At 39.2% G+C, this 18593-nt stretch overlaps 1 protein-coding gene across 1 annotated transcript in view; it reads right to left on the bottom strand.

Annotated features, from left to right (window-relative positions):
- Window positions 1–18593, bottom strand: part of Phex (phosphate regulating endopeptidase homolog X-linked) — a 207962-nt gene that overhangs the window by 146623 nt on the left and 42746 nt on the right. The window contains exons 6-9 of the mRNA XM_005074253.4: window positions 12043–12111; window positions 9118–9234; window positions 5034–5117; window positions 3519–3664 (exon numbers count right to left, since the gene is read on the bottom strand). Of these exons, the coding sequence (XP_005074310.1) occupies window positions 3519–3664; window positions 5034–5117; window positions 9118–9234; window positions 12043–12111 (416 nt within the window). The remainder of the gene's footprint in view (window positions 1–3518; window positions 3665–5033; window positions 5118–9117; window positions 9235–12042; window positions 12112–18593) is intronic.

Here is an 18593-nt window from a genome sequence, read left to right as displayed (position 1 = left end):
CATCTCTGCTTTTTAATTATGACTCACTGCACAAATCACCTCCTATGTAAAATAGAGGCAACTTAGAGAACTCTTCTGAGATGAAAGATCATTATTAATTTTGATGTTAGTCAGTGTCAAAATGACCTGTGTATAGTTTCCAACAGAAAATTCTCAGAACACAGGCAGTACAGAAACACCAAATAGAAGGGCAGATGGGAAGAGGTTGGAAGCAATAAGCTAAAGCCTTCTCTATCCATCCTGAGCCCTAAATAGCCTGTCAGATTCTAGCCTCTAACTTTGAGGGCAATATCTGTATTCACATTAGTTCCACCACGCCAGATGTTCAACATGGCCTTTTTCCACTCTTCACTAACTGGAGAACTATTTCTTATCCTTTGAGATTCTGATCTTAGGTCACACATGGTGGTGGTAAAGCATTTGGTTAACATCTAGAAACTTTAAAGAAGTGCCTACTATGTGAGAGGCACTATACTGCACTTCAAAACTACAAAAGCCATTTCACAAAATTCCTGCCTTCCAGTGTTCACTATGTTGTGGCAAGATTCGGGGAGCCGTAAAAAAAAAAAGTGGTCATTTCAAAAAATAGTATAAGCTCTTTGATAAAAGCATGTCTAGAGAAAAATCACACTCCTTCTCCTCCAGGCATACAGACAGACTCCATATCCCAGGTTCTCCTACAGTTAGATGTGTCACAAGTCTGAGTCATGTCTTATGAAATGTTGATAAAATTTACTTATCCCACTTGAAGGCCTTTCCACTAACACCTACTCTATATCTTCAGTTACCAGCTGAATGGAAAGAGTATCACAATCCTAAAGGAAGGCCAAGCTACAAGAAGAATGATCCTGTCATATTTTACAGGAACATAGGGCAATGAGAGTTTATAGACACTTTTTACAGCACCTGACACATACAGTAATGATGAAGACCCAAGAAGACCTTTACTCAACTAGACTTTTCAGATTACACAAGTGAGGGCCAAATATGATAGATCATCAGGGAATAGAGTCCAGTACTACATTTTTTGCTCAGTACCAAGTAAGGACAAAGGAAACAAAGGATAAGAAGGGAAATGGAGGGAAGAAGAGAGGAGAGGGGAGGAAGACAGACAGATAAAATGGAGACAAAGGCAAGAAAGAAGACAGACACAAAAAGTAAAATTGATCAGCAATGTGAAACCTTACTATGAAATGCAAAGTGCTATCAATCTTTCCAAGACACATATATTATCTTAAAAATCTCATAAGTGTACATGAAACTCCAATTTTTTGATGACTTGGTTGCTGGGAAATTGTAAAACATCTTGGTTTATGTTAATGTTTTAGTGAGATTATAAATGAACATAACATCTGCAGGAGCCTTCTTTCTAAATGTTCCTCTACAGTTGTTCATTGTGTTCACGTTTGGGTACATTACCAATTTAACATGAACTACATGAAAATCTCCCTCCAGTTTTTGCTCCTGCCAGTTGCTACAAAAAGTCCCAGTTATAAAATATAATCACTACCAGACTCTTATGGCCCTGGTTATAAATTAAGCTTTGGAAAAAATCAAATTAATACAATTTCCAAAAGTCCCTACTATTTTAGAATGAAGTTCAGAGTCACCAGGAGAAAGTGACTCTCTAGCTGCTGAACAATGAATACACAGTGTGGCAAATACCTCCTTTTGGTAGAAACCAGCATGTGAATCTAAAATGTGCTCAGTAACACAATGGCATATGGAGAAAGAAGAGCACTTGCATTTCATTTCCTAGTACAGGCTGAGAAACCCCAATCAAGAAACTTAAAGCCCAAAAAATGCTCCAAAACCTACAACATTTTAAGCAGTAATTTTACACCATACATAGAAAAGTCCACAACTAACTCCGGTGAAGAGTCTCAGTCAAAATATGCACATGCTACAAATATTATGTAAAATTATAAGTCTACATGAATTTTGTATTTAGATTTGGACCCCATTCCTAATACAGCTCATTAAGTATATGACCACTTCTGGGTCCATGTTCCTTGAATAAGGGATACGTAACCTCTAATTTAGAGCTACAAAATGCTTATAAAGTAGTTTTATAATACAGTGGTCCCTCCCCCATTTTCCCCATCCCCCAAAAAAGAGAATCATAAAACTATCCTAGGATATCTGTTTAAAATTAAGATTCCTGGGGCTAGAGAGATGGCTCAGTTATTAAGAACACTAGTTGCTTTTGCAGAGGACCGAAGTTGGGTTCCCAATACACATGCATCAGCTCACAACTGTCTATGAATCCAGTTCCATGGAGGTCCAATGACCTCCTCTTACCTCCACAGGTGCCAGGCACCCTCGTGGTACACACTTATATATACATGTAGACAAAACACTCATAATACAATAAATCAGCCTTTTATCAAATAAAATATAGATGCCTGGCCCCCTGAAGACAAGACTCTGGAGGAGATGGTGTTTGCATATGTATTTTCAACACGGGCCTAAGGAGATGTGGCAGGTGGCACTTGCCCTGGATAGTACACACATTGGGATGTTTTAAAAGGCTTATCATCACATATGCTTACTCGCTGTCAGATTCAGTTTTCACTTGGCAAATTTCTAAAGGATCACTATTTCTCTATAAATTGTGATTTTATTGTTCCTTCTGTGTTTTTTTTCTGGATGTTATCAATGAACATGGAAGATACCTTAAACAGCTGCAGCTTTTTTTGAAATCTGGTTGTTTCTATGGGATAGAAGTAGGAATTAGTTGCTAAATTTTATTCCTATGACTTCTGTAGGCACCTTTAAAAAGAAACTTAATGTTTGGAAACATGAACAGTGCCTGAATAATAAAATATTTGTGTTTTTATCATAGCACAGCAATTAGTTTTAGTGAATTGTTTTTCTAAACTTGTTTCCCTTTCATTTTCTGTAGCAAATCTAAATTGCTAATGAACATAAAACTTGAGCATTTTTAGGACTCTTTTCATTGTAGTCCTAAGCTAGCAAAGGTACAAACCCTAAACACTATTTAAAATAAGAATCATGTGATCGTTCCTAAAGTTGTTTCATCCATCAAATTTTCCTACAGCTCTCAAAGCAGTCTTGTATTTTCAACATAGGTAATTTGGTCTGTTGCCAGAAAATGACTTGCTGACAAAAAATAAACAGAAGGAAAAAAACGCAGCAAAAGACCAAGAATGGACTGGAGGGAGTGTTTATATATAAATCTCAGGAAATAACATCATTACTAACTAGTTTCCAAAACTAATAAACAATTTAGGTTCTCAGAGAAAACAGTATGGAGAAATAAGAAATTGGGGCAAATAAGGGGCAAAAATCATTGTGTATTTGTTGTCATCTCGGCAAGTGAATTACCCCAGACAATGATGTGGGCCAATTTATCACAAAGGGCACTGTAATTTTCCCTGAAACTGTTTTGCTGTAACTTTCTTTAAAAGCAATTTTCAAAGCACATGAAAAATGGAGACCTTTCTAATTTATAGAGAAAACAAAAGCCACAGAAAAATGCACATGAAAGTTCTTACTTCTTCCTCTCAGAGCCTAATATCCTAAACAAATCTTTAAAGTATTGTGGGACGCGGACCACCACATTCTCCGAGGGGCCGATGTCTTTCAAGTGTGGGTAGAGTCTGGTATCGATGACCTTCTTGATATAGCCCAGCCAGTCAAACTGAGGATAGAGAAAACAAATGAAACCTATGTTAAGGCAGCAAATAAGAAGAAAGGCATTCGCTGGGCGGTGGTGGCGCACGCCTTTAATCGCAGCATTCGGGAGGCAGAGGCAGGCGGATCTCTATGAGTTCGAGGCCAGGCTGGACCGACAACCTCCAAAACAATACAGAGAAACCCTGTCTCGTAAAAACCAAACAAAAAAAAAAACAAAAAGAAGAAAGGCATTCAAGAAAGGCTGAGCATAATCCATACCATCCAAATCATTAAAGATGAAACTGCTCATCATTTGCTTACACAGAAGCCGAAGCCAGAACATTGCCACTCAGACCTCTGGCTTTCATCACAAATGGAGCCTGTGTTCTGTACTAGAAACCTCTGGAACAGTAGACACTCTCATGTAGTTATATATGATGCACTCCCTCGGCTGCTCCAGCCCTCTTCACCCAGCATCTTCTCTCTATCTTGTTCCCTCAGCCTTACCTCACTCCAAGCCCTTCTCTTCTGTCAATTTAGTTCACTCCTCTAATCCCCTACACTCCCTCCCTCAATACTCTCCCTCTAACTCTCATGCTCCCCCTCTTCCTCCCCTAAATAATAACAGACACAGATCCCTTACTATTGGTCTTCTCTGTGCAACCTCACTTATTCCAGGAGGGGAAAAAAGACACAACAGAATAACCCACCTCCATTCTATAGAGTGCCATGTGTCTCTAAAACAAACACTGCTTGCTTCTTTGTATTGGCTTCACTAAAGGCCACTGGCCAACTCTTTCCCCTTTGTCTGCCTCCACTACTAGTGAACCTGAAAACCAGCTACTTACTGGTCTAGCACCCTCTTCCTGACCTCTTGCCCCACAGCAGGGATAGTCACAGCACCAAATTCTAGTCAGAAGTAAAAGCAAGCCATCCAGGAACATTCCAAAAAGGGGCTTTTCTATTTACCCTGGTAAAATAAACAAGTCAGACGGGACCACAGGTCCTTCCCCATTCACCTTTCCCTAACGCAGAAGAGCTACAGTGGCCATTTTATAATCATGTTATCAAAATGAAGTAAAAAAGCCCGAGGAGAGTACAATGTCGAGATAAAGCCTATACAATGTTAAACAGCTGAACCAACACCAACTAGTGCCCATGGCTATGTTATAAGAATGGCCTTACTGGTTTAAGCCATTGTCAGAAAACTCTTAGGATTCATTACATCTGAAGAAATCCCACTGCACACATGTGATAAAATAAAAAGAAAGATAATCAAATGATGAATAGTAAGATTTAAGAATTACAAGGCTAACATCAATACACAGATGAAATATAATCCCTTGTAAAATATCAGGTAACAGAAAATTTTCTTGCAGAGAGTTTTCACCAACCTGGGGAATCATAGCACTGAGTTCTGAGATGTTCATTTTATTATACATAGCCTCACTGGTTCGGTTTTCATGTGGAATCATTATCTGTCAAAAAGAGATTTGAGTTATTTTTCAAATGAATAATTTATTATTCCATGACAGCTTTTCACATGTGCCAAAACATCTGTATATTATTATCAACTTTTTAAAGACTTTGGTGTGATGCCCAGCTGTGGGGAGAAAATTTTTTAAAAAACATCATTTTAGACAGGATAAAGAAAATAAAAAGAAACTTAGATATTCTCTTCAGTGGAAAATATTGTCCCCAGTACAAAAAGAAGTTCCCAGAATGCCCTTCTCCTCTACCATGTGAATGATACAAGTCCATCGCTGGCTCAGTTTTGAGAACCAAGCTGAAGTTGCACAATTAAGGTCAACATTCCATGTTTACCTATGGTATTCTGACAATGACCTCAGTTCACTCACCTCTAGTGGACAATGGTCAATGACAAAAAGGAAGCTATGTGCATGTCATTGGTACCTGTGATCATTTTTTTGACCTTCAGATTTCCCACTCCTGGAGGTATGAATTTGGTCACCGCCTAGGCAGACATTTCACAAGCTTCTAGCCTCTACCACATTTAATCTAAGAACTGCAACAATGACTCTTCCTCAAGAGACATCTTAACCACGTCCATTGACCAACCATAGCTCCCTTACCCATATTATCACTTTGCGTTAGGTCCTTCTTTCTACTCCCTCGCATCCAGCTAGCCATCTCCTACATCATCTACAACTCTCCTACCCTCACACCTCTTGTTAATTATCACCATCTCCATGGCTGGTACTTATTGAAGACTTTGTCTGAGGTTTATGTTCTGTAACAAGCCTTTGCAATTTAACTCTACTTCATTCTAATCACCAGGACAACTCCATGGACAAGTCCTCTCTCTGCTTGTTCAGTCTCTCAGGCAGAGATAGAATGCATGCATATTTTGTAGCAATCTTTACTTATTCAGATTTGATGAGGCATTTTTTCCTTCTCAGTCTCAGAAACTTCCCTAAGGCTATGCATCGACGTACTTTGGGATGTGATGAGTCACCTGAAGACTAAGGGAATGAGAGGAACATTCCTACTAGGCAAAAACTCCAACACCACAGAAATTTCAAGACAAAATCCCAAAAGCTAAATGACAGGTGACTGCCCCTCTCTTCTAAGTCCTTTAGTGTCTTATTGTCTTCCTCCTCACTCTCCCCTTTCCTTTCCATTTCCTTGCTGTTTGTGAATCCTAAAGCATTGCCTCCGAGGATTTCTACATGGCTCTTCCACCCTCCTTCTTTCTCAACTCAGAGCCCAAGCTCCAGCTGAAACCCTTTGGCCTCAAAGCTGTTTTCAGCTCTCTAGCAGCTGCTCCCCTCCACACAATGGATTTATCACTTCATTTACCCTCTCAGCAATTCTGTCTTGCCTCAGCCCAGCTGTTCTTAGATTTTTTTTTTTGGTCTAACTCCCTGGCTCAAGGCATGGCCTTCCAGGCTATGTATCATACCTTCAGTTCAAATTAGTACTCTGGGCCTCCTATTTGTTTTGGAAGGGAATCCAGACAGCTTGTAGACATGGCTTATAGGCACATCTGCAAGAAGCTTCACAGCATTCACGGAAGATGCAATAATAATCTTTTTAAAGTGAAGTTGGGTTCATTAAGAATACGTTTTACAGCCGGGCGTTGGTGGCGCACACCTTTAATCCCAGCACTCGGGAGGCAGAGGCAGGCAGATCTCTGTGAGTTCGAGACCAGCCTGGACTACCAAGCGAGTTCCAGGACAGTCTCCAAAGCCACAGAGAAACCCTGCCTCGAAAAAAAAAAGAATATGTTTTACAGGACTTCTGAGGAGTGAATAAATGAGTTGGATGATCTTTTAGGGCCGCAGTAGTGGAGAAATGTATGGTGTCTTCCATGTTTAGGCATCTTATATTTTCATTCTCAGATTCAAAAAAGAGCAACTACTTTGGACCAAAAACCCATGGCCCAGAGAACTGGGTCAATAGAACTTAAGCAACATCTGAGGCCAGCACTGGTCAGTATCTGCTAGTCCGTTGGGCTGACCCAGTTCATTGGCATCACTACCTAAGGTTGGAAAAGCAGGATAGGGGTTTGAAAGTGGCTTCCTACCCAAATAATCAAAAACTTAATGGACACAATTAAGCCCCATCATGTCAGGCTTATCAAAAATAATGTGTTGGGTTTTTACCCAAGATTTCTCCACTTGCCTCAAGGCTGAGAACAAATTTCTGTTGAAATTTTAAATAGAATTATTTGCATTTTGAAAAAAGAGAGAATACTTTGTAATATAGAGTGAAGTAGAAAGACACAGAGAGAAAATTTCAAGGACAGTATTATATGCCCTACAGTAAACACAGGCTTGACAAAAGAGTGTTCAAGAATGAACTAGAAGGGCACATGTGCCACAATGCATGTAAGTCAGAGAATAACTTTGGGCACTGTCCTCACCTACTTTGTTTAAGGCAGGGTCTCTTTTTTTGTCTGCTACTGCACTGTGTATAACAGGCTAACTTGTTCATGAGCTTCCCAGAATTCTCTTGTTTTCACCTCCCATCTCCAAGTAGAAGCACTTCAATTATAGACAGGTACCACTACTCCTGGCCTTGCATGGATTCTGGGAACACGAACTCTGATCCTCATGCTTATACAGTAAGTGCTTTACCGACTGAGTCACCAACCTAGCCCGCAGAAAGAACCATTTTGTTGCAAGTAGGAATTTGGAGAAAGATAGATCATCACTGTAAGGGGAGACCAAATTCCTCAACCCTACCCTTCATCCCAACTCCATATCTCAGCATACTACCACCAGTTTACAAAATACAAAACCAATAGATACTTGGACCTCAGAGTTTTTAGCAACTTCCATAATAAAAGATCACTTAGGTCTCCCACAAGTAAATGTCATCATATTTATTCTCTCTGGACATGAGAACATTTAGAGATTTTATACATTGCTTCTTCTAGAAAAACAGTCATTCTATAAACAAAGCCATTTTAGGATTTACCATCCTCCAACAAATTGGTTCCCCACCCCCTTTTATCTCTAACATTAGCCAGAAAGAATTTAAGGTGATTTATTCACAATATAGTATATGACAGTGACGATCATTAAAGCAGTATGAGAGAGAGGGGGAGGGAGGGAGGAGGGAGAGAGGGAGGGAGAGAGACAGAGTGTGTAAGGCAAAGCACCACTGGGTGTGGTTGCACACACCTTTAATCCTAGCACTCCAGGAGGCAGAGGCAGGTAGATACCTGCATTCCAAACTGTCCTTATCTACTTAGGGAGTTCCAGGACAGCTGGAGTTACACAGTAAGATCTTGTCTTTAAAAAAATGAAAAGAATGGAAAAGTAAAAAACGGTAGACACGAAATAGCACCAACAAGGCAGCTTTAAAGTGTATCCTATAAAATTTCTGCATCAAACTTGATGTTTAATATTGATAGATAAATTTCTCTGAGATCAAATTTTATCAGTCACATGGAGTAGAAATAATACAAAAAAAGCAGGTTGGGTTAAAAATTACCTTCCAGAACTGAGGGTGTAGCCTAGTAGTGGCGACATACTTGTCATATGCGAGGTCCTGTATTCAACACCGAGCACCAGGAAGGAAGGAAGGAAGGAAGGAAGGAAGGAAGGAAGGAAGGAAGGAAGGAAGGAAGGAAGGAAGGAAGGAAGGAAGGAAACCCAACTTTCAATGAAATCATTATTTATTGAACATCTGTCTTCTCTTTGAGCCATATAAGGCTTTCTCTGAGAAAACAGGTTTCCTTGCTGGCATTCTTTAATCGCAGTAGAGTAGCACATAGGTATTGACTAGGCTTAAATCAGAGAAGTGGAAAGAATGAGGAGCTCTTAATTCCTGTAGTGGTTCTTTTTACTTCCCATAGAGGATGCAATTACTATCTTGGACCCAGAGGGCAATGACACAGATGGTTACCATTTGGTTGAAATTTATATTTTCTTTCAGCATGTATTGTTTACAAAATAAGGAAAAGAAAAGGGCATGGCAAAAAAGAAAAGGTTTGCAACTAAGACTTACCTCGGCTATCTTAATTTCCAATCTAAGCACTGACTTCATGTCATGTTCAGCTCGAGAGCTATTAGCTCCCAAAAGCACAGCAGTGTCCACCATGAACTTATAAAGGGCATCCCGATACTGTAAGAGATAAAGAAGCACGTGGCCATGACAACAGCTTGCTAGGTTGTATGTTTTAGAGATACATAAGAGCAAAAGCAGTAGGTGGAAATAAGCTTCCTTCATTTTCACTCTGTACTCAGAGTACGATACCAGCATTATGCAATGCCAGCCACCTACCTGCCACTTTGAAAGGAAAAATAAGAGTGATGAGTGCACAGGTACTATTTCTGTGGCAGAGATTCCCAGGCATCAAACATCAAGCAAACTAGTTTTTTGGTAACTGGTGATATTATGGATAAAAGAAACATCACCAAAAGAGTCCAGAATAGAAAGGTAAAGGTCAGGTGTTTCCTTCCCAGGCAAGTGATGCTTTAATAAAGTAATGGGAAAGAACTGTGTCTAAAAGCAGAGGACTTGACCCATGAACACTAATGCAAAGTGTGATTTATTCCCATCCAGCTCCATTCACCCAGCTTCACACTAAGAAATAAAAGATGATTATTGTGATTGGAGTCCTGTGTCTTTTCAGTTTCAGTTTCCATGGAGTTGTCCTCCTTGGCTGAGGGTGGGGTGATGATGAGAAACCTAGCAACTACCAAATACAGAATTTCACCTCTAAGTCATACCGTGACCCTGAAAGCTATTCTTACTGTGTGACTCACCTTAAGACCTATATGTTTCTTGGTAGACGGCCAGCCTTTTAATAAATGAAATTCAGTCAGTAAGCCTGGCTAATAGTCTTAATTGGAAAGAATGTTTTGTCCTTCTCAAGTCTACTAAAAAGTGTTTAACTAGCTCAGTACAGGTACAAGGTGGGCTTGCTCAGCAGGCTGTACATGAGGGGGAAGGCATACAAATGAAAAATTAAATAATGCTTGAGACTGTTCCTCAGTGTGTGCTCTAGTGATGGAGATAAACATGAAATAGCTGTAACATGAGGCAAGCAAAATGTTTCTTAATAAAGTCACTGCATGCTGGGCGGTGGTGGTGCATGCCTTTAATCGAAGCACTCGGGAGGCAGAGGCAGGTGGATCTCTGTGAGTTCGAGGCCAACCTGATCTACAGAGCGAGTTCCAGGACAGCCTCCAAAGTAATGCAGAGCAACCCTCAAAAAACAAAAAACAAAAAAAAGCCACTGCATGCATGAAAGCTGAAGAACTGGAAAATTCCAGCCCAGAAAATTGGAAAGCATACAATTTGAGAGATGTAGGGTTTGGGAACAGTAACAGATGGGTCCTTCTCTTGAAGAAAGAACAAAAACAAGTAAGTTGGGAGAGACAGGTTGAAACTGGGCAATGAAGAGGCCTTGAGCTTCTTCAAAGGAATTTAGACTGTATCTTTTTTTTTTTTTTGAGACAGGGTTTCTCTATGGCTTTGGGAGCTGTCCAGGAACTCGCTCTTGTAGACCAGACTGGTCTCATACTCACAGAGATCCACCTGCCTCTGACTCCCAAGTGATGGGACTAAAGGTGTGTGCCACCACCGCCGGGCTAGACTGTATCTTGAAAGCAAGATACACTCATATTTTTGGTTGTGAACCTAGACTTTAACAGCTGAGCCATCTCTCCAGCCCAGAATTTAGACTGTACCTTGAGAGCAAGATATACTGGGAGTGGTGGTATGGGAACAGAACTTGCCAAGTGATGCTAAAGGTCTATTGAAGTGAAGGTGGTCACAACTAAATATGAATGGCCATAGTTAGGGCAAGAGTGGACAGAAATGTGATCTAGGACACTAGGAATAGAAAGGGAAGGCCAGGTGGTTGGAGGAAGAATTACTTGTAAAAGTGGTGTCACTTCAACTTCATTAAACTACTTATAGAGACAGGAGATGATTTCAAGTCTGGTTGCTGAGAAAGCAGCAGAAGTGAAGGTTCCCTAGTCTGGCAAGAGTTGACTCAAGAAGGAAAACTTGGATACCCCCTTTGATGAGTATCCTGTGCCCGAAAGATGCCTAAGATTTTGGTTAGTCTGCAGAACCTTCCACATATAGAGGCTATCAGCACAGACCCAGGAGACCTGGGTGTGAGGCTTGTTTGGAGGGATAACAAAATTTCCAAAGTGAATACAGATTGTCAAAATGAACTAGCCCTGTCCAATGTCCAGGAAACTACCCTGTTTTCAAATTAAGTCTAGAATTCTAACCTGATCGATCCTTTCTGTTTCTCATTGCCCATCATTAACCCAGAGCATGCTAAAAATAGAGTCCCATATCCCATCTTGTCTACTAAATCATATACACTGATCCACATAAGAAGCTTCTAGGGTGATTTTTTAAAGCCAATACAGTTTTGAGTATCTTCATCTTGGAAAATGATAGTAAATGATTTGCTCTTCTGATGATTGACTGCAAACTCCTATTTTGGTTATTTCATTTGAATATACTATCTCCTCATCTAGGAGATGAGGGCACTGAACAGGGAACTTACACAAATTTGATGTTCCTACTTCTACATGACAGGAAATAGAATTGTGTTGGTTCTCAACCTTCCTAATGCTACGACCCTTTAACACGGTTCCTCACATTGTAGTGACCCCTAAACATAAAATCATTCCATTGCTATTTCATAACTGCAATTTGCCTACTATTATGAATCATAATGTAAATATCTGATATGCAGTATATCGGATATACAATCCCCAAGGGAGTCATGACCCACAGGTTGAGAACCACTGGCCTAAATAAAAGATCTCTGCTTCCTACGCTGGGAATGTGCTCAGTGAATCTATGATGATAATTTCCAGGAAAGAAGCAGACATCTTATAGCACCCAATAAACCAAACAGCAGCCAGACAAGACATGTGGTTGAACATTAGTAAAACTTACAGATTTTGCTTCGGTGCTGTTATCAAGGAAATCTTCCCTCACAGCCAGGGAGAGTGTTGCTTGGTCCAGCTGTTAAAACAAAAACAGAAAGAAAAATCAAAACAAAAAGAAAGCATAGTATTAACATTTGAAATTGTGGTATACCATGTTAACAAGAGTCATGGGCTCATTGGCAGCTCCAGCTATAGTTGGCGTTTGTGTCACGGTCACAAAAATCATCTCACTTCATTCAGAACTAAATGCAAACAGGTACTTTCAGAAACCTAACTTTTTTTTCAATGTATTTAGGAATATTTTAATTAGAAAATAAAGGCAATGCGAATATCTACCAGGTTCTAAAAGTACCCATGAGTAAGTCACTCACACCCCCACTTAAAAAGTGAGACAAAATATTAAATCACAATGCTGTTAAATTTTTACAATAAGGAATAAGATCATGCTATGCTAGGGTACAAAAATCTGTAATTCTGAGCATGAAAATAATTTATTAGACATCTGACTTTTCAAACATTGGGCCCACTGGAGATAGAATTAACACAGCTCACAGAGAAGAAAAACTTCCAGCCAATACTGGCTTTTTGTTTCAGATTATCAGAGACCTGCCCCCTGCTTTTCTGATTGGTGCTCTCTATCTTTGAGGTTTCACCAATATTGAGCAGTACAAGGCTATTTGAGTTGGAATAGATAGTAGAGATTATCTGACAAAAGCCAGAGAATTTATGATTTTCCCAAGCTCACAAGGCTGAATAGAGCTCATAGTAAAATCACCGTCTGTTCCCAGATCCAATATCCACATCACTGTTGTGCCTTGCAAATGCCTATCTGGTTCAAGTGATGCATTAACTTCCTACATTCCCACCTCAAAATTAATGTTATTTTACTCAAAAAGAATCAACCGACATTTTGGAGAAATCTTTGTGACTTTTAGAACCTTCTTGGCAAAGTTAAGAATCAGTGATAGACACACAAATAATAATCAGACAACTTTAATCTTATATATTTTATCCCCTTTTCATACATAAAACCTATATAAAATCATAGTTTTCCATGAGAATCCCCTTCACATGCAGCAAAGTCTACAAAAGGCCAAGTTATAGTGGTGCTATTATCAACTTCAAGAAAATATTGGTATTTTTTTTAGTAAAACGCATTCAAAACATCCTTGTAGCCTGTGTGAATTGCTAATTGGCCTAAAACAACCAAGTCACAAGCCATTCTGGCTTCATCCTCCTGTAATTCCCAATCTGCCATTGTTTCTTCCAAAAATGAAGTGAGCCAGAATCACAAAACAAAATATTTTGATTAAGATGCTTTGGCTTTCAATTAAATTTGGATCACTCAGCGACTCTTGTGAGCTCCAGTCACAGAGGAAAGCAAACTATACAGATAACATCAAGAAAGTCAAAGGTTCCTCTCATAAAATGAAGTTAAACCAATGGACAGTAAAAGTTTAGATAATTCAAGTGAGGTTACCAGATCTTTTATAAACTTTCAAATGGTTATGGTTTCTAGGCAACATTTTAAATACACAAATGGATTGAATAAGGCCAGTCAACTATATCTTATTAGAAATATACAAACTCTGCTGGGCGATGGTGGTACACACCTTTAGTCCCAGCACTTAGGAGGCAGAGGCAGGCGGATCTCTTTGAGCTCGAGACCAGCCTGGTCTACAAGAACTAGTTCCAGGACACCCTCCAAAGCCACAGAGAAACCTTGTCTCAACCCCTGCCCCACAAAAAAGAAACGCAAAAACTCCTGAGGCAAAATCTTTCTCAAGAAACCCAAACAAGTACATGGTATTGTTCTAGTTTTTAAAGTTCTTGCATTTATGATATGAATGTTTCAATTTCAATAGAAAAGAAAATATTCATCCCAGCACTTGAGAGGTATGTGGACTGTCAGTTCAGATCAGGCTGGGCTACAAAGTGAGTTACAGGGTATTCCAGGCTACATTTTTTTTTAAAAAAAAGTATGATTTTAGAAAATCAGATACATTGAATTGAAGATGTCATTTTTGTCCAATTGTAATTGTCATGTCAATAACAATAAAATGTTTTAGGAGAGAAAGTAATAATATAAAAGAAACATGAAAATCGATATAGGGTAAAAACAAAACATTAGAGAAACTTTATTTCTAAGAGAATTTCCCGGATTGACATCATGAATTTTGCTGAAAGCCAGAAAAAAGCAGATAATGTAACAGCAATGACATTGAGTTGTCTTATACTAGGACAACCTTGACCCTCCAAACAGTCTTTCAAGATTACACATCTCAGTTTTCATTGTCCCTTAAATTCTTATTCTTCCTATCACCAGGTTAAGATGATCATAAGCATAGGCAGCAAGGTGATGTTTTGGAATATGCCTTTCTGTTGTTTCTTATGAATTTATCTCCCATTGAAATCCATAACAAATCTCTACCATCTTGACACAGGGAGCTTTTCCAAAGACCAATATGTGGCTCAACCTGCATACCTTGAGGATGGGACATATCTGCCCATTGAAAGGAGTGCATTTTTGTACACACCATGTGCTCTACTAACAGTAAAGTGCATACATGCTTAAGGTCAAAGACTAGGCTTTCTAAGGAAAATGGCTGTTTCTTACACAACCAAATAACAGGCCAAACAGGCATGCCAAGTACTCAAATTAAAGAGAAGCACTGTTTAAATGGTCCTGGCTAGTTGATGGGCCTTGTTTCAAGAGAAGAGAGCCTCTTGTCATATGCCACTGTGAACCAGTATCTACCACGGAAACTCACAAAATTCAAGGGATCTACAACAAGTAAATGATAATTTAATCTTCCTTACCCACAGATAAAATGAGACTCAAGGGAGATGAAAGAACACACAGGATAACGAGTAACTCTCAAAGCTGAACCAAGAGCGTCAGTGACCTCAACACCAGAGCCAACCCCTGTCACCACAAAACTGTTTGTCAAACTGTGTCCCAAAAAAAATCTAAAATGGATTAGGGTCTACAATTGCATATTCACTTAAATTTTGTATTTAGTAATTAAATTTCACATTTAATTTGTTTGTGAGTGTGTTTGTGTGTGTATACACATGCACACATGTGCCATGTGTACATGTGGAAGTCAGAGGACAACTTGCAGGGAAAAGTCCTCTCCTTCTAGCATGTGGGTTCCAGGGATAGACTCTATCACATCACCAGTCCTATTAGGAAGTGCTTTTACATGCTGAATTATTTCATGGGCCCCTAGAAATTTAAAACTAACAAAACAGCCAATGCAGTCATACATACAAGTTCTAGAACTTTGGCAGCCACCAATACATGAACTTTCTTGTCAGGTTCATTAGGTTTCATACAGATCTCAGAACAAAACTGTTCCTGCTATCTCTAGACATGCTTAAAACTGTTTCATGACTATGAAAACTGTAGCTCTGTGTTCTTCAGGGGAGGAGGTTAATTCAGATGTGTGAACATTCACTCATGTAATTTAGTACAAATAGGGGTAGAAGTAAAGCCAATACGAGCTGCACACAAATGCCAGGCAGTGCTTTAACACTTCAGTTTGGAACAAGCTGCCATCTTGGCAAAAGAAAGCAATAATAAGTATTCAAGTGCCTTCTTTCTTACATTTGAAAAATATTCTATTATTGACAATGTTTCTAGGACTAGTGTAATTGAATATTGAGTGTGGAAGGCAAGGGATTACCATGCTCCTAAGTTTCCCCTATTTTTCTATAAATTGGCATTAAAGGTAGACACTGAACTAGTTTTAAAGGATTTATTTTTTGTTTTGTGGTTTTGGCACAATGTCTCTGGTGATGGCATGTTACTCCTGACTGGTATCAAGAGACTATCTGTTTTTCCCATTTTCAGCAATGCTAACAATGACAGCTGAATTCTAGAGACATCATTCCATGAATTTCCCAAACATTCACCTGACCATTTTAGTAGCTATTGATGATAGTTTCCTAACTCCATTGGCTCTTTGAAGATTTAAGCAGTAGTAATCTAACCCTTTATTTCTCCTGACTTACTTTTATTTTAATTACATGTATGTGGGATGGAGCGATAGCTCAGTGTTTAAGAGCACATAGTGTTTGCTCTTGCAGATGATCTGAATTCAGTTCCCACAATCCTTGTTGAATGGCTCAAAACCACTTACAACTCCAGCTCCAAGGAATCTGAGGTCTCTGGCTTCCAAGGGTATCTGCACTCACATCATCATCACCATCATCATCATCATCATCATCATCATCATCTCTATCTCACACACACAATTAAATAGCAAAGATAAATATTTTCAAACTATAACTATGTTAATGTAAATGTATATGTGTGTGTAGGAAGGTCTCTCTCTTTCCCTCCCTCCCTCCCTCCTTCCCTCCCTCCCTCCCTCCCTCTCTCTCTCTTTGGTTTTTCGAGACAGGGCTTCTCTGTATTGTTTTAGAGACTGTCCTGGAACTTGCTCCATAGACCAGGCTGACCTTGAACTCACAGAGATCCGCCTGCCTCTACCTCTCGAGTGCTGGGATTAAACACGTGCACCACCAACGCCCGGCTGGAGTATGTTCTCTTAACTACTAAGCATCTCTCGAGTTCCTCTCCTGAATTTTCAAGCTGTGGTTCTCCTATAAGTGAGAACTTTGTCTCGCTGGCTATTCCTTTATCCTGAAATCAATCAAATCCAGATTGTGGAGAAAACATCCAGGATAATCTAGTTTATTTGGCAAATAAACTCAGTTTTAAAAACAAAAAAAAGATGATGACCATTGTAGATTAAATCTGACTTAGAAAGTGCACGTGTGATTGATTCTTAATTGTAGCCTCAATCAAATACAGCTCTCTCTGGTTGGAGTTTGTTAAGGACACATTTGAGGGGCTGAAGGTGTAGCTTGTAGGTAGAACACTTTTACTTGCTTAGCATGCATGAGGCATTACAAAAAAATTGTTTGATACAATCAGGAAAATTGAAAGCTAACTGTATATTAGATGTTCAGTATGGAATTATGATTACATTTTGGTTGTAGTAAGAGTCTGTCACACTAGCTCAGGCAATGAAGTATTGACAGTGAAAAGATACATTTTAAATATGCTATAAAATATTTTAGCCTCCAAAAAGGAGAGGCTTAAATTAGGTAAAAAGGGCTTAATGTTGAGGGTATTGAAGTTAGGTTCATAAGTACATAGATATTTATTGCTCATTTTATTTCAGTTGGTAGCTTTCATCATGATAAAATATGAAAGAAATAGGTCAACTATTTGTCTAGGTCCAGAAATGGGTAAAAATAAAATCGTTACCATTTTCAATGATGCATCCTTGTGTGAGTCAAAATCATCTATCACTCCATGAAGGGTGTAAATTACATTTAAATGGCAGTCTCTTTCTTATTTTAAAACACCATCTAAAGTATTTGGAAGAATATCATAATAGTTCTGTAATTGAGAATAATAGTCTTAAAATTTGGCTTTAAAAATTGAGTGCTCTATCCACATAGAACAGGGGCTGATTGGATTGCAACCATCATTGTGTCTCAAATAATAGCATTACAAGATGGATCAATACCATATTGCTACTTCATCATCCAACACAGACACACAGCTGTCCCTGGAACTAAAACTTTCCTTCTGAGTAAGAATTCTTTCAACAAGCAAAGATTTTTCTTGACACCTATCACTGTCTACACTTAGAGGTCAGGAATCTTCAGCCTTCAGGCTAGCTCATCACATAGTTATTCTCATTCATCATCTAAAGCTGCTTTCCCAGGTACAATGGCAAAGCACAATAGCTGAAATAGAGACCAGATGGCTGGCAAAATCTCAAATATGTTCCATCTGTCCCTTTATAGAAAACACATTGCCCACCTCTTACTCGACTCAAAAGAGAATCTCCATGGTTTTGATTTTTGGAGAGGTGGCTTATGTTGGATGAGGAAATACACTAAATGGTTTCATAGTCCTACAGTTTTTATATTGATACATCATTAATATATTCTGCTTTGATGAAGGGCAGATTAGGGTAGAAATCAATGTTCAATAGCATCATAATTATTCTTGTATGGAAGAAGAAAGAAACACAGCAGGGTGAATGCATAAAATGACTTGGGAAATGTTATTTGAATTCCTACAACCCTCTTTCATTGATGAATCTTTTGTGGATTGAAGCTTTCTGACAACCTCCTAATTTCACCAATGCGATCTACCTCAGGGCACATCCAACTGCTCCCTGCCTTTATGCTCATTCTCGCAGCAGAAAAATGTGCTTAGAATAAGTTCTGCTTTACCTTTTGAAAGGGAGGAGGACAGATTCAGATTGAACTTGACAATGGGGATGTAGGCGTGCACTCAAGTTGTTCCCAAAAGGGGAACAAGGAATCTGGCATGTGTTGTCCCTTCTGTCAGAGGAATGAGGAGGTGAGGGAAAGAGCAGAGTTCACAAAGTCTTCCGTCATCACAGAAGATCCAGAGACCTCTCCCAACCTGGGTTTCCATGCGCAGAGAAGCCATCTGAGAGTGAGAGCATGGATCACTTGAAATACGATCACAGGATTCCTGAAAGGCTGAGTCTTCTGCTAAGG

Source organism: Mesocricetus auratus, unplaced genomic scaffold (assembly GCF_017639785.1).
Source record: "Mesocricetus auratus isolate SY011 unplaced genomic scaffold, BCM_Maur_2.0 Super-Scaffold_100003, whole genome shotgun sequence".
NCBI classification, from domain to species: Eukaryota; Metazoa; Chordata; class Mammalia; order Rodentia; family Cricetidae; genus Mesocricetus; species Mesocricetus auratus.
Note: the sequence above shows the minus strand (reverse complement) of the source record. Positions and strands in the feature narration are given on the sequence as shown.